This window comes from Dermacentor silvarum, chromosome 1 (assembly GCF_013339745.2).
Source record: "Dermacentor silvarum isolate Dsil-2018 chromosome 1, BIME_Dsil_1.4, whole genome shotgun sequence".
Lineage (NCBI taxonomy): Eukaryota > Metazoa > Arthropoda > Arachnida > Ixodida > Ixodidae > Dermacentor > Dermacentor silvarum.
The window spans coordinates 53,086,704-53,106,832 of NC_051154.1; the positions used below are offsets into that span (position 1 = coordinate 53,086,704).

General features: G+C 41.1%; 2 protein-coding genes across 3 annotated transcripts in view; one reads left to right on the top strand and one right to left on the bottom strand.

Moving 5' to 3' along the window:
• Positions 1 to 426: 426 nt before the first annotated feature.
• On the top strand, positions 427 to 16,006 carry LOC119463277 (tRNA-dihydrouridine(20) synthase [NAD(P)+]-like). 2 transcript variants are annotated; one of them, XM_037724123.2, is made up of 13 exons: positions 427 to 725; positions 847 to 892; positions 1,288 to 1,379; positions 1,547 to 1,590; positions 5,682 to 5,742; positions 5,817 to 5,930; positions 6,144 to 6,301; positions 6,625 to 6,790; positions 6,872 to 6,993; positions 7,070 to 7,234; positions 7,297 to 7,384; positions 7,443 to 7,510; positions 15,866 to 16,006. In XM_037724123.2, exons 1-13 carry the CDS (start codon positions 609 to 611, stop codon positions 15,978 to 15,980), a joined length of 1,356 nt encoding a protein of 451 aa, XP_037580051.1. In that variant the 5' UTR covers positions 427 to 608; the 3' UTR covers positions 15,981 to 16,006. The 2 variants fall into 2 exon arrangements, with proteins under 2 accessions (XP_037580051.1, XP_049524063.1); XM_049668106.1 differs by lacking the exon at positions 15,866 to 16,006 and adding an exon at positions 12,354 to 12,767.
• LOC119438598 (low-density lipoprotein receptor-related protein 6) overlaps positions 15,998 to 20,129 on the bottom strand; it is a 79,737-nt gene continuing 75,605 nt past the window's right edge. The window contains exon 14 of the mRNA XM_049661083.1: positions 15,998 to 18,407. Within this exon, the coding sequence (XP_049517040.1) occupies positions 18,270 to 18,407 (138 nt within the window). The 3' untranslated portion in view covers positions 15,998 to 18,269. The remainder of the gene's footprint in view (positions 18,408 to 20,129) is intronic.

Sequence of the window (20,129 nt, forward strand, 5' to 3'; positions counted from 1 at the left end):
CTGCGCTGAGGAATATTTTATTGAAAATCCAGGTGGCGCCACCGTCGCTTTTTCCCAATTGAGCGGCCTCGCTCGCCGGCCGGACGCTTGTCGCGTCGGAGACCCTGCCGCAGCTGCATGGAGCTTTGACAGGCAATACTCGGTGGCGGTAACACTGAAATTATAAATAAAATGAAAAAAGAGCGGCAGAAAGAACGCAAATGACGCAACAACGACGGTGCGTCGAGCAGACAGCTACTCAGGGCGCGAGCTCGCCACAGCCAATGAGCGCTGCCGAAACAGCCAGAGCCAACGTTTATTGGCCGGAGATTCAAAATAAGGCGACGGCTGCGCCGCCACATTTTCCACGTTTTTTGCTTCACCCTCGGCGCTTGCTAAGGCGTCCGCTGGACCCACTCCCCCATTCTAGTGAACTACATTTGGTTCAGGTGGTGTGGTATGGGTGTTCTGTGGCGTGGTTGGTTGTGGCTGCGCTGTGGTATCGGTGGTGCTGTGTGAACATCGCGGATTTGTTGACGTATTACGCAGGAAACGTAAACTATTATGATTTACTGTGAACGTGGCCATTCTAAATACGCAATTACTTGTGACAAAGACGCGAAACAAACATGACATCAAGCATTGATTATAGGAACAAGACTATACTTGCTCCTATGGTTAGGATAGGCACTTTGCCTATGCGCCTTCTTGCTCTTCAGTACGGAGCCGACCTTGTTTACACGGAGGTACTGTTGCTACCATGTTGCTTACGTACCCTCGCTGTCGCTTGTGTTTCATTTACGATACATGACGCACACTGACGAATGATTTACTATACGTTCACGGATGCTCTGTTTTATCATTTAGGAGCTCATTGACTACCGGTTGTTAAAGTGTCAGCGCATCGAGAATAGTAAGTATACTTCAGTGCAGCTGTTACATTCAACGTTTATACACAAGCAGTGTATTTAGTGCAGCCCCCTCTTTATTGTATTAGTGTAGAACATAACGCCTTTTATACATGACACCTGCTTAAGCAAAATAACTCGTAAGATGGTTATTTAATACCGCGTTTGTAAGTCCTATGTTGTTTTCCTTTTGTAGGCTCCAGCTAGTGCAATGTTGCATAATATGAGCACTTTGCCCAGAAATCTCATGTTGTGATAGTCTTGATGTGGACTACAGGTGAACTTGCCTATGCTTTGGCAAGCCCAGTCGTATAGCTTTTGACGAATGCTACGTGTTGCGTGTGTACTTTCCGTTATCAAGCCAGTCGCACTAAAAACTTGCTATGCTTTCATTTTCTAGAGGTACTCGGAACCATAGATTTTGTGGACGACGATCACCAAATTGTCTTAAGAACATGTGAGAAAGAAAAAGGCCGAAACATTCTCCAAATTGTGAGTACTTTGTACGTTCTTGTTATGTACACGCAGAGACAGGAAAAAGGACAGACCAGGAACTGTTGTGTATTTGCACATATTCTCCTTGTGACAGTTAATATGATCATGCTAGAGGTGAAGCTACTAGCATGTTTCTGATGTCGATTTTGTTTGCATTCTTCCAGGGAACCTGCAATCCTGAGCGTGCTGTTCAAGTTGCAAAGCTTGTGTAAGTATTGCATACCATCATAGCACAGAGTTAAATTTAAGAACCAAAGGAGACTATAGTTCGCATGGAAGCAGTGTTTATGCACTGAAATTTTGGTGCTGTTTCAGCAATGCAGTGCTAGAGCTTAGCTGAAAACTTCTTAACATTGCCTGGTAAAAACTCTACTGTTCTACTACAAGAAAATAAAGGAAAGATAAGTAAATAGGCTGCACAGATGTCACAGCATGGAACTCTGGGATACAGTGCAACCATTACCAAGGGCATTGATGTCAGACTACCCAGCTGTTTACAGAATTGACAACACTGAATAGGCAGTTTGCGCAGTATGCGATTGCTGATCAAAAAGCAGATGAAAGTTGCATGAAATAAGGCCAAGCACAGGATTTTACTTATTTGCAGATAGTAATGACAGACCAGTGTGAACACACAAATGTGTAGCACTTGGCTACCACTGATTTATAGAAAACGGCTAAATACTGAGTGATGTTTGTGACTGTGGTGGTCGCTTCATGAAGTCGTTTCCAACTCTTTCACTGTTTATGTTCAGTGTACCATGCCGCGAAGTTGATATGCACACATCGTGCCACGTCAAAGCAGATTTCTTTGTAAAGTTGAAAAACCTGTGGCTGAATTCACAAAGTTCGATGGGGGCGAAATGCGAAAACACCCGTGTACTTAGATTTAGGTGCACGTTAAAGAACCCCAGGTGGTCCAAATTTCCGGAGTCCCCCACTACGGCGTGCCTCATAATCAGAACTGGTTTTGGCACGTAAAACCCCATAATTTAATTTTGAATTCACAAAGTTTTTCATCCGTAAGAGCTGTTTGCCATTAGTTGCTCAAAGTGTTTTGGCATAACAATATTTCTGTGAGTACAGACCCTGGATAGCTGTACGCAACGAAGGCAGCTTGCCTCTTGGAATGTCCCACCAAGATTTTTGGCCAAAAAAGCTACAAGTAGCCACAAAAAACAAGTTCTTAGGCCATGGATGCGATATAGAAGTCATTTGCATGCGACGAAGAACACTGCTGCTCCTGCAGTGGGTGCCTATTTTCACAGTGCTAAGCATTATTGTACTACACTGTGCTCCTCGTACCCATCCTCTGGTAAACTAATTGAGTGTTAAGTGATCTATGCGCAAGAAAAATGCATAAGCGGCAGATGACACCAAGGAACATTGCACCGTGCATTGCAGCTCTTGACAAGACCATGTTACCTACTGCATCCTTGATATCAGTCAGTGCCATGACAGATAAAGTTTTACTTTCTACAAAGTCTGCATCGATCCCACAGCTTCCCAAAAATATGTCAGATACAGTTCTGAGGACATCTCCTTTATCATTCTATGAACATAGTACCACAAGCAAGCGTAAACAATGCGTATGATCAGTTTTACGGTTGTAAACAAGCTGCCATGGCGCAGCCACATGGCGACATGTGCTCGGCAATGGTGGACGCATGGCCAGAAGGCAGGACCTGACATGACATGCAACCTATGTATAGGTGGTCTAGTACATCTGGTAAAAGGTGCATGAAAAGATTTAACTAGCATTAAAAACTATGAAAAAAAGAACTATGAAAAGCGTATTATTATCATGACAGTATGCACAGAAGCTGTTATGTAGCCAACACTGTATTGCTCACTTGCACTTCAGACTAAACAGAGAGTGCTAATATGTGCATCTGGGAGGTAAGTTCTCAAGAGTGCCAAAATTGGCGTGACTTGTCTGAGTGGGATGTGGTTATGCTTATGTGAAGAGAGTGGTGGTACAAGGCAGTAATCTAGTTTATGCGTAGTGCTGTGAAGGCAGCTTCCGCTGAACGGTGCTAAAGCAATATGGGTGTTCGCATAGTGTCGTGCAAACTGCAAGGTTCATGCTGTAATGAAGTTTTTGCACACGAAGGAGGTTATGCCAGCTGAGATCCATTGGTAGTTGTGTGCAGCATATGAACCAAGGGGGGGGGGTACAGTGGAATCTCGTTGATACGATTCTGCATAATACGTTTTTCGTGATAATACATTTTTTTCTTATATACCATTTCTTTTTATTTATATACGATTATGTTCGGATGATACGATTTTCAGAAGATACATTTCATTTTCCAGTTCCCGTGAAGATCGTACCAACGAGATGCCACTATATTTTGCAAGTGTGCACCTTGTGGACATGTCTATTTCATCTGCTGCTGAAGTGCTGATTGGCTGGGAGTGCCTGTCCTTCTGATGTGTACCCCAGCCCAGCCACTCAGAACTTCAGCTGCTGACGAAATGGACATGTCCACTAGGTGGATCCTTACAGAATGCCCTCTCCAGATGTCATGAGATGAGTAATGATATGGTCAAATGATGGTGCAGGGAATTCATAGAAGGCCCATGAAATTGCTGAGGTAGTAGCGCGACTATTCTGGTTAAAGTCATTGGTGGTAGACTTGTGCGATACTGGCATACAAAAATTCATGCCATATTACAGCATATGTCTAAATAGGGTAATGCATATATGGCTATATGCCACTTTATTTGCAGTAATAAACAAAATTTTTCTTGTATTCTTGGCCAGTTTAACAATTGTTCGGAACTTACTTTCTTAATGCGCCTCGGTGGATGCTCTAATCTACACTTGAGTATTCAAGTGTTTGAGATTCAGGCTATCACTATCACTAGTCAATTCAGAACCACAGTGTTCATTTCATTTTAAGTGACCACCATCGTACAGCCAGTGTGTCATTGATAAAGGTAACCTTACGTATCCGTTTGCTTTCAGTTCAGTGAAAAGATGCGTTTTTTTTTTTTTTTAAGTGTTTATGACTACAATGAATATCTAAGACGGAACATTTTCTCAGAATTATCCTGCATAACATTCGGTACTCATCATTGCTTTAGGTTCACGTCCCTTTTTGCAGAAGAAATCAGTTCTTTCATTCCTTCATTCCACTGACCAGTGAAAAATGGAACACGCTTCCCTCTTCTATTGTTTAATTTACTGATTTATCTTTGTTTAAGCTGCAATTGAAAATTTCTTTGTAGGATTTGTGTTTCCTCTTATATTTGCTTTGTGGTGCACTTGGTTTTTGCTTTTTTGTGTATGCTAAATGCTTTGACTTTATTCATTCCTCTGGTACCTGTCTGCCATATGTGTTGATGCAGTTCTATTTATAACAAGCCCACTCCCTTCTGTAATGCCATATTGGCCTTGCAGGAATGTAAATACTTTTTTTTTTTTTTTTTTTGTGGCCAGCCAGACGGACAGCAGACAAACAATAAGAGAAGGAGTGGAGGACTTCTACTTTTCTGTCATCTGTTTAGCTCGCACTACCATGATTAATGCCCAGCTAGCCATCCTGCTGAGGTAATAAACATAAGGCTAGGTAGCACAAGTTTGAAATACGTCAGCTGTCCACAGCAGCCATCGTTTGTGGCTAGATGCACGTGCCATTAACAAAGTGCAAAACAAAGCTTTAGGTGCCATTTTTGAACAAATTAATTTTCTCAAAAGATGCCATTTGCGACTGTCTAATTTGGTTTTCCACTAGCAAAATCATGAAACTTGCTTGAGCAAAAGTGCATACTTGCAGACTTGAGTCTTCAATATTTGTGAACACCGTTCTACATAGATGTGGAAACCTGTAGATAGAGTGATTGTGTGTGTGTGTGTGTGTGTGTGTGTGTGCGCACGTGCATGTGTGCGTGCATCTTGGTTTAATGTTTCAAGGCAGCATTAAGGCTATAACAGGTACTGTAGTGGGAGGCTCTAGGTTAATTTTGACCAGCTATGTGATCAAGCGTGCAACCAGAGCCCTAGTGTTCTTGCATTCCACCCCCGTTGGATTGCGGTCGCCATGGCCAAGAACCAAACCCACAGCATTGCGGTGACAGCAAATGCCACCACGATGGGTTAACTTGTCCCCTTAAGCTTTAAATTCAGGAGTAGCCACATTGGTTTGGATGGTTTGGCGCTGTTCAGTTTTTTTGATAATATATCAACTCAGCCACTTATAGCTTGTACGGCACATTTGGTCATTGAACTTATTCCATAACTTGGTGTACTTGTTGAGTTGTATTACTGATGCATAATGTATGAATATTTTTCAGTGAGAAAGATGTGGCTGGCATAGATGTGAACATGGGCTGTCCAAAGGAATTCTCCATAAAGGTCCTGTCATTGTGAGAAGCATTGACATCGATGTGGTTGGCTGTTGCACTGATGTGTTTCCTAAATTTTTTCAGGGTGGAATGGGTGCTGCTCTGCTAACACAAACTGACAAGGTGAAAGCCATCTTGACAGCCCTTGTACAAAACACTGAACTACCTGTAACATGCAAGATCAGAGTTCTTGAAAAGGTATAGTGTTGAAACATGTATTAGTTAGCTGTTGCAAGATTGCCAGGCTCTTGTGATAAAACTGAGTGCCAGAATTTTGATTGGTTGAAAAACTGCTTGTTCACCAAGATTTCATAAAAAAAAATAATCATGGCTGCTACATCACTTACAAGTGTAGGGTTTTTGTAATGAGTAATCTAGCCTTTGGGCCTTTTCTCTGGTACACCTGCACAGCTTGAAGACACATTGGCTCTTGGGAAACTGATTGAATCAACGGGTGTGAAAGCAATTGGTGTCCATGGACGAACAAAAGACGAACGACCACAACACGCCAACAGGAATGCTGTTATTAAAGCTCTGGCTGAGCATGTCAACATTCCCATCATTGCAAAGTAATTTCTCCTCTCCCTTCATGCATATGTCATCAGTATAATTTCCTGTGTGATGTAATAATGCCCTCTTTAAGTAGACATCAATGCATTTTTGGTCTTTTATAAATATTGTCTTTAAGGAAACAAAAGCCAAACATGCTTGTGAACATCGAGGTTGTATTGAGCTAATAATTATAGCATTTTCCTTTCAAATCATGCTTAAAATATTTCCTTCCACAGCTTGAACCATTCTGAAAAAGAGGCTTCTCATATTTGGAAGTTAGCTGTACAGTGAGAGAAAATGCTTTTGTTTTTATGTACTATGTAAATTGCATTCGTTGCAGTGGGGGATCTGGAGAAATAGCCTGCTATGAAGACATTGAGCGTTTTCGGCAGGCCACTGGCGCTGCTTCTGTGATGCTGGCTCGGCAGGCAGAAAGCAACTGCTCCATATTTCGAAAGGAAGGCAAGAAACCAATAGATGATGTTATAGAAGAGTACCTTGCATATGTAAGATTGCTACTGTAGTCATTTACCATGCTGAACATGAGATGAACATATGCTCACTTCTTCATTTTGTGTTTGTTATAGGCGATAGAATATGACAACAGGGCAACAAACACAAAGTACTGTGTTCAGCAGATGCTTGGCTCACTTCAGGAAAGTGACAGAGGCAAGGCACTTTTGGCCAGTCAACAAATGGAGGAAATATGGTACTTTATGAAAGATTTTGGCATACTTAAGTTGATGCTATGCACAGCTGCAGTCTTGATGGTGATTATCTTACAGTGTGCTCTGGAACATGCAAGACAAGCATGCTTCTCGGCAGCTGAAGCTCCAGGCTAGAGCAATGGCTTTGAGGGAGCTCAGTAATAACAGCTATGCTGAGCCAGTGCTGAAGAAGTGCAAAATTGGAGATGATGAAGTGTGGCAAATGGAGGCCAAGTTTGTTAGGTATGCTCTAAATGAAATGTGTTAGAATGGTTCTTTATTTTTGCTTTTTTAATGTACAACAGAAACATGTTTGAAATGGCAAACCTGCCAAAGACTGTGCTCATCAACTGGACAAGGAAAAATAATTATCCACATCCATTCTACAAAACTGTAAGTTGAAGCTATTGAAAACCAGCTGTATGCTTAGTGGTCTTTTATTTGTTTTCAGGAATCCATGGAGAAAAGTTTTCGTTCTGTTGTGCTGGTAGATCGGAAAAAGTATTCCAGCACATACCTGTGAGTAAAGTTAATTTTCCTATTTGGAGCTGTTGACTGTACCAAACACCTGCTAGCTTTTAATTTTATATGAGGAATATGTGTGCAGTTTGTTTGCGGGACGAGACCTTATCTCATACCAGGGATGGCTTGCACGAAGCATTTTACTAAGGGTGTTTTCAAGACCGAATCGAATCAAATATTGAATACCTTTCGATAGTTCTAGAATAATGAACTGTCATCACCATTACTGCAAAACATTTATGTTCTAGTGTATTCACAGCGGTAACAAGTTGAAGTCATTACATTTAAGGTTATAAAGAGTTATAAAGCACAAATTTAGCATTATAAGCAAATAAGCGGTTTATATTCGCATACTTTGGACTCATTGTTGAGTGCAAATTATAGCAGTTTACCCAGAACAGTTTGGCTGCCTGAGTGACGCAGCCTACTTAACTACATAGGTTCTCATTTTATGTCTATATTATCCCTTTCCGTCACGAATTATGATATTCTGCAGGGAAAACTTTTAAACTTGCAGGTATTGATTTTTTAGGTGCCCAGAGTGCGAAGAAAAAAAAATTCACCTCTCTAAGGCAATTATTATGCAAATTTGCTCACGTCCTCAAATGGAGACATTGTGACTCAATACTAACCCCCCCCCCTTTTTTTTTTCCCACTCTTACGCTTTGCCAGTTTACGGAAAAGAGGGAAATTATTTATTCAAGGTTGTGCGACTGGTGCATCGACGGGTTCACAGGTTGTAATAGTGGAAGAAACAGTCCTTCTGAGCTGCGATGCAAAGGGAAACATCGCATTTCCGGCAGCGGAGCCTGGTTTTCCCACACACTTCTCGTACTTGCACCGCTGTAGAAACGACCACTGGTCCTTCACATCGTACCTCACAAAAAAATGATCGCAACACGTTTGAGCACATACGGTGACTTAAAATGAGCTGTTGAGGAAGGGTATTAGCAGAAACAATGCTAAATTGCAGTGCATACAAAATAAAAATCCTAAAATAAAACAACAGCCCAGGCAGGTTCTGGGTCTGCTTTGCTCAAAGGAAATTCTATTGATGTGGCATCAAATTAGGAGTTACTGATATCCAGACAACTACTCGACGACGCGACATAAATGCCACAGCGATGTCATTCGCTTGATGGTCCGGCAACAAGAGCGTCTACCATCTTCATAATCGGTGCGTACGGCATTCTTTGTTCCGCGTTTAAAATTGACGCCACTCAAAAATAATACTCAAAAACAAAAATTTCATTCTTCGACAGTAAACTAAATGGCGCAACAAATCCATAAAGGTGTCGGTAGTTTTAAATTTTTGTGCGGTGCGTGTGGGTCGCCTGCGTGGCAAATAAAGGTTGAGTAAGTCACGGTGTCTCCGTATGGAGACGCGGATCAAAAATGTGGTCAAAACTATTCAGTAACTGAACCCTGAGTATTGAGTAACTGTTCTTCATAAAACGTAGCTCTTTTTTTTACGTAAAACAGTTTTTTTTTAACTTTTCTGAATGATTGAGGCTACGGTAAAAGAAATTTGAACAGCAACTCACCAGAGCTCTCGTGAAGCGTGGAGGCGTGTATTTTAAAACATCTTTTTCTTCAGTAGTGTTTTGCCATTGCATATTAGATGGTGCTCATTATGTTTATGTCTCGAATATTAGTCGCGCTAGTGTGCAGCGTGACTCCTTCGCTTTTTGATGAAAAAGCCATGATAAAAGTCGAGTCTCCATATGGAGACACCATGACTGTGATGGCATTTTTGCTCCAATTTTATGCTCGATTACCCTCAGTTGGCGATTTGAAGTATTAATTGAATAGGGGCAGTATTTGATTGCTTATTTGAAAGTTTAGAATATTCACACACCCCTACATTTTACCCGTGCATAGATTTATCAACGGTTAGAAATCTTATTGCATATGACGGTATATACCGTATCAACTAGGAAATATATATATAGGAAATATCTATCGATAAAATGTATCTTGCAAGTTGCCTCCAGTTTCACCTCAAAAGCTTTAGTGTTGTTTTGATGCAAATAAGTTATAACTATAATCATCAAGGGCCATTGACTTACTCGTCTAGAAGGGTGGTTATAACTCGGTAATAATAATCTAGGATCAAGATTTAGGTTACTGTAGAATAAAATTAAAAACAGTTTAAGTGACACTGAAAAACTAGATATTTTTCCCCCAGTGCTGGCTGTGCTACTAAGCTTTGTTTTATAATTGCTGCTGAATGCTAAGGGTGCTTGCAGATTACAATTGTAATGGCACATCCAATGAACTGCTGCAGAGAGGCACCCATGAGCGACATTCTGTGTGTATAAAATAATGCTGAAAGTCTAATTACAGGATAGAAAATGTCATTTTTTTATTTTATTTACAAATACTGCTGTCTCTATTTCGAGACATAGCAGGAGTGGGTACAAGATTTTAGTACAAACGAACAAACACTAAGATTATACAAACAGACTAACAGGCGATATGGTTAGGTAATTGCTCAATGAACTCTGCAAAAGGCAATACACGTAGCGAACCATCCAAGTTGTTCCATATTTCAATTGTGAGCGGAAAAAAAGAAAATTTAAAACAGTCCATATGTGTCCTGAAAGGAACAATGTTTAGTGCATGGCTATGATGGGTTGCGCGTGCACTAGGAGATTTAAAAGAGAAGGGAGCCTGAATGCCGGATGACGTGTGAATGATCTTGTGAAGCAAGATGATTCTTTCACGTGTGCGCCTATGTTTCAAAGTCTGCAATGATAAGATGCGAGCATGTGATGAAGGTGAAAAGTTTTGATCATAACGACCATAGATGAATCTGACTGCTTTTTTCTGAACTGAATCCAAAAGGTCAATGTCACAAGCACAGTGAGGGGACCAAACAGTTGACGCGTATTCTAGCATCGGGCGAACTAGCGATTTGTAAGTAGTTAGTTTACATTCCTTTGTTGCATTTTTTAAAAGTTCATTTGAGGTAACCGAGTTTCCGAAGTGCTTTTCCAGAGATGTGATTAATGTGAGCATGCCATTTTAAGTTATGAGACAAGTAAGTACCATTAGCATTGTAAGAGAAATGTAGAGGCTTCTTTTTGTTACCAAAGGTCATTGCGACTGTTTTAGTGAAATTAATTTTCATTTGCCAAGTGTTACTCCATTTGCAGAACAATGAAAAAACATTGTTTAATTCCTGTTGATTATTAGCATGGTAACAGAGCAGTATAGGACGCAGTCATGGCATGGCAATTCAAGTTGGAACATTTTTTTAAACATTATTTTCCTGCTGAGCAGTGAAAGGTGCAGTATTCTTCACATGTGTGTTTGAATGATATGTACTGGCAATAGTCTGTTTGAGAGCGCTTTAGGTATGATTTTGACTGTATACTATTTTAAAAATATTTTTATGCATTTGACATTTTAAATGAGCGATTCAAAATGTTTTATGTAATCGGGCCGGTTCTTGTAATGCTGTGGGCTATTTGCTACAACAGGTAGCATGCTTTCATCCGAGATATAGTTGGCATCTGTGCTTGCCTTCGTGATGTCATTGGCTCGTTTAGAATCTGTTGCAGCATTTTGTCTTCCCACGCGTGCAGTCATGCATACATGGCAACGGCTTGAGAAAAGGGGGGCATTTTGAATGACCTCCCAGGAAGTGGTATATTCCGCCAATTTCTTTTGTGCTGCAAACAGGAGAAGGACCGAGCACTTTGTCTTCCTATTCTTGCACAACACTGCCATGTATCACAACTTAATCACTCTGGCCCACTGTACTACACTCAGAAAAAGACAACCCGCCGTGGTTACTCAGTGGCTATGGTGTTGGGCTGCTGAGCACGAGGTCGCGAGATCAAATCCCGGCCATGGCAGCCACATTTCGATGGGGGCGAAATGCGAAAACCCCCGTGTACTTGGATTTAAGTGCACGTTAAAGAACCCTAGGTGGTCCAAATTGCTGGAGTCCCCCACTACGGCGTGCCTCATAATCAGATCGTGGTTATGGCACGTAAAACCCCATAATTTAACTTAATTTTTTCAGGAAAGACACCACAGCATCTGCATTGTGTGCAAGTGCGAGAGTTGCACAATAGCTCAGTGGACAGTGCTTTTAATAGCAAAAACAAGTGTTCAATTCCCACTGATGGTAGTGGGAAAATTTTTACTACATAATCAAACTCTGATAAACTGAGGACCTACGAGTGAACTGTTAATTGGCTATCACCAGTGAAATTTCAACTGCCAGTTTGCTAATAATCGTAATGTGCAACTTTTCATTCCCCTTGGTATTGCAATATATTTCTCTTCCCAGGTCTGTTCCTTTACCAAATGGGTGCACTTACTGTATTTGCATGAATGTGAACATAATCTTATAATTACTGCCCTGATAAAGCAGCTCGCATTCTGTTTGAAACTATGACGACACACAGAAGCAGGCTATCGCTGCGTCACACTGCGATGCAGTCAATTGCAAAATCACAGTAGTCTTGCCGATCCTGCTAGAAGGGACTTCAGTGTAGCAACACCATCACCAGCCAATGCTAAAGCAAGTTTTTCTAGTGTACACACATAAGCGCTAGCCATGATATTTGGAACTGTGTCAAAATGACCTACCATGTGGCTCACCTACTCTCAGTGCCGCAGTTTCCTTTTTCTTTCACAATGTTTCTGATGCAGCTGCTGGCATTGATAATCACTACATTAAAGGCCAACAGCAATACAATATTGAACTGCATATAAAGAGCCTAGCAACCACCTTGCAAATTACGATTGTATGCGTCACAAAAAGCTTGCAAAAATAGACGTTTTTGGAGACAAACTGAAAAACACTGCCATCATTCCTCGTCAGAAATTACACGGAACCCAGCTTAACTACTCAGCATGACCTCCAACATCAGTTGGCACCCACGGCACACTGAAAATCTTGGAGGTGATGTGCATCTATCTCATCTGCTAACCACCAGGTGCATGTATTGTCTGCTTAAGGTTCAAAGTGAAATTGTGTTGCAGTTAGCCTTTAATGGGTTGCTTTGCTGCACACTTGCCATGTTAGAAGTGGAAGATGTTCCATATTTCCCGGAGTGCACAATATTTCAAGAGCAAAGCGCTGGTATATATAAGTGCCAGTCATGTGTACTGTGTGTCTGTTTTTTAGTGCTGCTTTCCCAAAGTTTGACTGGTATATGTCTCCTTTATAGGTTGTTTTGAGAACATCACATTTGGCAGTTGGTTGTAAGAGCACTTGGTTGCCCTACACTAAAGCATTCTTTTTTTTTAACTTCAGGTGCATATTTTAGACTGTCGTTTGGGTGGCTAGTGCAGTTTTACTTCATGGTCCAGAGCTATTATTTTGTCGCACACCTGGCAAGGCGATGGGCTGATACCCTCCTAGTTTCAGTGTTACTGTTGTAGATAGCAGGCGTACTTATAGTGTTCCAAAATATCCAAGACTGCGCTGCTGAGCACAAGGCCCCAGATTCAATCCCGGCTGCGGGCACCGCATTCGATAGGGGTTGGGTTCACATTAAGGAACCCCAGGTGTTAAAAATTAAAGAGTTCACTAATAAGGCATGCCTCATGATCAGACTGGTTTAGGCATGTAAAATCCCAGAATTTTAAAAATAAATATCCAGGGGTGGAACTGATACAGTGTGGCTTGGAGCACTTCTGACTTTATATTAGACTTTATTTTGCATTAGAGGAGAATGTATCATATCTTAAAATGTTGAACCTGATATCAGTGTTACAAAAAGAGGCTCGATCGCCTTAGACCATTTTTTTTTTTTTTTACATAAGGAAAACTGGTGTGCTAGGCACTAGACCAATTTTAATGAAATTTGTTGCATTTGTGAAAGAAAGTTAAATTCTAGTGACTGTTGGAAGCAGAATCTTGATTTTGAGCCAATTAGTAAGTTCGAAAAAAAAAAAATAGAAGCACGAAGTCTACAAATTTGAAGCTCTGCACCAAAAACATATCACAGTTCTGTAAACTGCATCCGTAACAGCATCCAAAGCGGACAAATTTTATATATCAATGTATATCTTAAGTGAACTTGTTACATTGTTTACCAGGGTTTCGTAGAAACACACTCACATACTAATGGTATATTACAGATCAGTGTATTATACATCATTTTTGTCAGCTTTAGATGTTCAATTAGATGCAATTTACAGAATTCTGTTATTTTTCATTCCCGAGTTACAAAGTTGTAAATATCAGTTTCGTTTTCTGAAAAGTTGCTATGTTTGACAATCTTTATTTAAAAAAAATCTATGCCTAAATCAAAAATGCACTTCCACCAGTCTCTAGATTTTAATTTTATCTTTTAAATGCAACAAATCTCATCAAATTTGATGCAGTGGTTGCCAAGAAAAATGATTTTTCATGTATTTAGATAGGAGTCCCGGAGCTAAAGCTTCCTCTTAAAACCATAGAATGCCTTAACTTTTAGGCGCACACTCTACCAAGCACAGCCGCTACACCTGATCATCCTACTACTCGATCGCAGAGAAAAGGCCTACCGCTTGCTTGTGCGCTTTACATTTTCACGACTGCACGCTTAGTTACAGTTATACAAAATAGCAGGAGAATATTATTTACTTTTGGGCCATTTTTCAGTCCTTGAACTTCCCGACTACCAGCGCACAATGATAGTCGCCGCTAACTTCACCAATCACCGCGTGTGAAGAGAAAAAAAAAAAAAACCTGGCTACAGCCACATCGTAGCAAGACTAAATTGAGCTTGCCTGTAACAAACTCAAACTACGCCAAGTGCCCTTATTAACAGCGGAGCTTAACGTTAGTCGACCCTTCGCCGTCTGTGCAGTCAGTCACGTGACAGTAGAGGATGAGAGCCACGTCTGAAAGAAGGCGCGCCCCTCTACGGAGCTTTCCGGTCTGGCGGGAGTGTGCAGCCGCAGTAAAGCGTGGCCTCTCCACCTCCCTCTGGAGCGTTGTCCGCGACTGAAAGACTGCGCACTTCCTTCCCGCTCCCCGTCGTTGCATGCGCGAGCCAAGATTGCTGGCTCCCCATCGCACGCTTTCACTTGCACATACCGTATGGTGATTTTATCGCCCGTGGACTTCATACGGAACCTCGCGGCAAAAGACCAAGAAACAGTCTACCATAACGAAGACAACCACAGCTACGCTGTTTCGACAGATTTCACTTTGTGGAACTGGCTTTAATTTCTTTGAAGTAAAATTTCCTGCATGGCGCAGTGCTGCGCAGGGTTTTATTTTTGGCTCAATTGGCGGGTGATGGAGCAGGAATTCCACCCCTGATATCCATGACTAAAGTTGCTTAGCCACTCCTCTCAAACAGCACATTGATCATGGCTTCAGTTCCGTTTGAATCGCATATCATTAAGTGAAGTCAAAGCAGTAATGAGCCCCTGCATTGAGGAATGAAGTTGATAAAATCTCCAATTCTAAAATTTTTTTTTATATGGAAAAGGTTGCAAAATTTTCTAAACTATCGGGCAGTCGAGAAAACAAATTTGAATTAGAAAAAAATTCATTTTGTTGAATTTGAAAGTCGGTGGTATGAATTGAGCAAAGCCAGCCACGCTTTTGCATCTGCATCTCCGTAACTCGAGATAATGCAACCTCCAGTACTAAACGCGTGGGAAGACAGCGCACATGCCATGCCCACACGTAGAAGATTACCTTAAAATGGCGTTCAAGCTGTGTACGTGCAGCTATGGCCACGCTTGAAAAGGAGACGCGCGAACTGCTCCCTCCCTTGGTCACGCGGGAAGACAGCGCCCATCAAGCCACCATCCTTCGCACCCAAAGCATACAGCGCAATGGGATCTTATCACATTTGGACTTTATACTGATCACGGTGCTCCGTTTTAATGATCACTCTTGGTTGCGCAATTTGACTTGCATTTGGCAAGCAGCCACGTTGGCAGAAGTTTCCATTTATTGTTTCTGTATTTCTTCGCAGTGGCATTCAAGTTAACGTTATATTGAGGCTCTATGGACAAGTTATAGAAAGCTTATAGTTTGCTATGTCAATATAACATGCCCAAGCCACTGGTAGCACCTATTGTGGTCACTGGCACCTCACTATCCTTATTACATCTTCAGGAGCAGAGAGTACTGACAGGCTGTATTCAACAAGTCATCTTAAGTTTGGAAATGACCACCAGGTAGCTCTAAAGAAAAAAATGCCACAGATATCACGTGCAACACTGCTGATATACCATTTGAATTGAGCTACACAGCCATATTTTGCATACAGTGCACATTTCTAAATTTTACAACCAGCTACTTGATCTTCAGAAGGTCACGTGACGTCTGACTGTGTATAGACTGATTTACATGTTACTTACAGCCTTTATGCATCTTTGCAGTGAGAAGAACAAGAAATATGCGGAACAGAGTGCTGCACTTGTGGCCTTATATGCTCTTGGACTAATTGACAGTTCCAAAATCAAGGGCAATACTGCTGGTATGCCATTTGAATAAAGAAACACACAGCAATATTTTCTGCAGAGTGTATATTTCTGTGGAAATAATTTGAAATTACAGTACAGCAGCTACAACAAAGATATCAAACTCTGCTTAGACATACCTCTGTAACATTTGGAACTGAAAAGGTAGGGTCACGGATGTGGGAATAAAACAAGGTACTAGACGAACACCATCTTGTATACAACAGATCTACAAAAATGAAAGCTCAAAAATGCAAGTTGTCAAGGCCTGACAAAAGCACAAAATCCACTATTCTTTCTTAGAATGAGTGCTCGCATTTGTCAGGGCTTGATTTGCCCAAAAATGACCAAAAATGCTGACTGGCATAAGCTGGTAAATAATAAATATCAGGTAGTAGAGAATAGAGATGCTTCATGGCAGAATTAATGCCCTCATTTCTCACACTTGTTTGAGACTCCACAATTCACTCTTCTGCAGCACTTCAAAAGCAATACTGCATCTTTTCCAGTCATGACAAATTTAACAGCAGCCTTAGCACTCATTTCTTTTTTTCACTATTAGGACATCATAAAAGGCCCATGCTGTTTCCAAAAAACAGAACACAAGTCTTCAGCTACCTCTATATGCAGCTACAGCTATGTTTTGAACCGCTAAATAAAGCACATCACATGATCAGCAATAAAAAGGGTGAGGAGCCATAATTACTGCTTGCATTTCATGACTTGCCACAGACACCTCTAAAAAGCTGCGAATAAAATTTTGATCAATTTTCCTGAACGAAAGGTGTCTCAGTTCATGCACTGGAATTGCAATCGTACACAACGGTACTGAACACAACTTGTCATTTAGCACTGCTCGCCATTTCTTTATACAAGCAATCTTGTGTGTATGCTAACACTACAATTGTACCGTTTATTTTCACATTTTAGCTTAAAGATAGTTGATACGAATAATTTTGGACAGCTTTTACAAAATGAACTGAAATAGAGTACCCAGATTTAATTTCAACATGACATAGGAAGTTCAGCACGCCCAAAATTCTAAACATAGCCCTCCTGTAGCTGGCTTTTTTCATAATAGATGCAAAAATTATAGAAAATAATGGTTAAAATGTCCAATAGGTAAGTTTAAGTACTTAAATGTAAAGTGTGTTGACAGTAACTGGCTGCTCCATGTACAGCCACCCACAAGTTTTCAGAATGCAGAAGCCACCGTAAAGCTGAATATACTTGCACCCTATGCACAATCTTATGTGCAATCTTATGAGCTGAGATAGCAATTGAGTGCATCCTCTGCATTCTGAAAACCGGACAGCTGTACAAACTGAGGTGCATGCACACACATTATGGATGGGCACACATGCTCATAGGCATTTCACTTCATTCCCTCAGATGAAATAATATGCTATGTTCTAAAGATGCATCATCTAAATACAACAGGTTTGAAAACAGTATACAGACGACGAATTACCCACATAAATGACTAAATTGTGTCACTTTCAATAACTTGTGAATCATAAGTAACTTTCATTTTATATTTCATTGTTAGGCAAGTTTCTACTTCCTTCCAAAGTAGACAGCTTCCAGGAAGTATAGCAGGGCCAGACATGGCATCACCTCACAAATCTGATGTTCATATTGCATCAGCCCAACATATAATTGCTACCAGTACCTTAAGGCAAAATAGAACCCTGGTATGTGCACAGTCCCTGGTTCAAATCAAATACAATATTAAGAGACTACAAAAAGTGACTAAAGAGTTCATACGTCGGCTTGCCTTACTTTTACAGGTTATCCCACATGAATGTGGACATCGCCTTTCTCCTTCACCACTGGCAAGTTAGCTTTGCGCCAAAACTTTCTTGCCTGTTTTCACTCTGAAATGCTGTGCCTTGGAAAATTTATGCTTCTTGCAATTATTTTCTAGCAACAGCAGCTAACTTTAATGATGGATGTGTTAATACAGAAAAATCACGCTGCAGCCCTGGATTGGCTTGATGACTTTTCCCCCTCATCTTGCCACAGCAAGATAAAGTGGCACCATTGATAATGACAACTGCTTGTCCAATGTGAGAACTGCTCGCTCACATTAAGCTTAAAAAATAAAAACTTTTGACAGTGTTGTTGCTTTCATGTACCTTGTTTGTACGCGACTGTCATTGTTGTAAAAGGAACAGCAACAAATGGTGAATGAACAAAGCAACAAGACAATGATTCACCGAAATAAGCAACAGCCATTTTAGCTTGTAGAATGGCAATGGCAGTCCAAAAGCTGCAGCCCAGAAACTTTGATGCTACAACACCATGGCAATGAGGATGACGATCACATTGGGTGTAGCCATGTGCCCTTTAAAATTGTTGTCAAGGGCTTTCTGGGCAATGATTCAAGGCGAATGAGCACGCTGCCATTTCCAGGACTTGGCTCGGTGTCTTCAAAAGCCAGGTTAGTCCCCATCAACAACTGCAGGCAAACGGAAAATGAAAAAGTATTCTTCGAAAACAGTCGGGTTTATTAAACTGCTACTATGGACAGACTAGCCACACACAGGTGCCGCTGAAGCACAGACCTGGAGCATAAAAAGCAAATCACCAGCATGATTTGCAAAAGCTTTCCCAAATTAGCTGCAAAATTTATCAAAAGTTATCAAACTGACAAAGATATGCAACAAAACTGCATAACAAGAGTGCTCATTTAACAGCCATCTCAAAAACAAAAAGTTACTTCACTGTAGCTGTATTTGTGCCCCGATTAATTTTACAGTTTCTAGTTTCAACGCAATATGCAAACTAACGTAGCCACACAAATATGACTAGTGCTTGTATAACTATCAAGGTCAATTCACATGGTCGTGAAGGCAAGGCTGAAATACAGTTCCAAGCCAATGAGCAGCGACATCAATTATGGTCGTGCAATTGAAGCGCGACTTCATCTCGTGGGGCAAAACAGTCGTTGAAAATTATGCATCCAATACGTCTCCAATGGAAACATTTGAAAAAGTACAGACAATTACATTAAAATAGGACAATGTGATGTCACAGGCTGTTTGCTTCCATCCACGAATAATTATGAATACGAAACTGTGCAGGCTTTCTGAAGTTTGCTCGTGGCAATGCATGCTGAGATATGCCGAGATTGTATTACCGTATTTAACACTGTAATGTCGTGACCACTCTCTTATGCATAGCCATAAAAAGTAACGGCTATACAGATAGTGTTAACCTTATAAGATTGGATCAGTAATTGTATTTTTGAACTGCCTTTTCACAAAATATGTTTTAGCTATGTTTTCAGTACCAGAGAAAAACTATAGGTGGCATGTGTGCTGTGTTAGTGAAGATTAATGAGTGGTTTTTGTGAATCATTTTAATGTAATATTGATTTTATCTTAACACCGAAATAACATGTGTTTTGGTACTAACAGGGGTGGGACTGCCCAAAGTCATTTTGGAGCAAGTAAAATTTATTTTTGAAGCAGTTTGGAGCAGGCCAATCTGAATTTCGGTGGAATAAATGGAATATGGAAAATGGCAGCGCACTTCGAAAGCATGACAAAACACAGAATAAACCTACATGAGTGTGTAGTAGAAGCGCGCTTTGTAGCTATAGTGCACTTGAATAATTCAATCGTAGTGCTACTGATGTTTTTGGCGCTACAGGAAAGCATGTGTCGTGCCACCGCACATGCTTTCCTGTAACGCGAAAAACATCAGTAGCACTATGATCGAACTATATATTCCGGCGCCGACTGTCATGATGACAGCAGAAAATTTTATCAAATTATGCGGTCCAATCGACGCAGTAACATAATTTCTGGGTCGTCATGTGTCACCGCAGACCCACAGAGCCACAATCAATCCTGGGCTGGTGAAACATGAAATTATTCCAATCTCTTTTTATTGTGAGAGCAATTGGGACACTCCAGGCGCATTTCCGGCGTTGCCATCGGCGTCGGCGTAATGTTCCGTATAAAGTCCAGGGGCGATAACATCGTCAACGCACGCTGTATGCTGTTAAGTGCAAGTGAAAGCGTGCGAGGGTGAGCCGAGGATGCCAGCTCAATCGTGCACGTGCAAGGGACCGGGGGAAAAGGGGAGGAGGGTTCGACTCCGGCGGCTGCGGCGTATGCATGACGCGCCCGCGCGGGCTCTATCTTGAAAGCGATCTGCGATGGGGACAGAGTGC

Bases quoted from the DNA above. Each gene is read 5' to 3' on its own strand.
- LOC119463277 (XM_037724123.2), top strand. From the start codon at position 609: ATGACATCAAGCATTGATTATAGGAACAAGACTATACTTGCTCCTATG. The intron at 726-846 runs GTACTGTTGCTA...TTTATCATTTAG, and splicing joins CCGACCTTGTTTACACGGAG to GAGCTCATTGACTACCGGTT. The intron at 5,743-5,816 runs GTCCTGTCATTG...AAATTTTTTCAG, and splicing joins CAAAGGAATTCTCCATAAAG to GGTGGAATGGGTGCTGCTCT.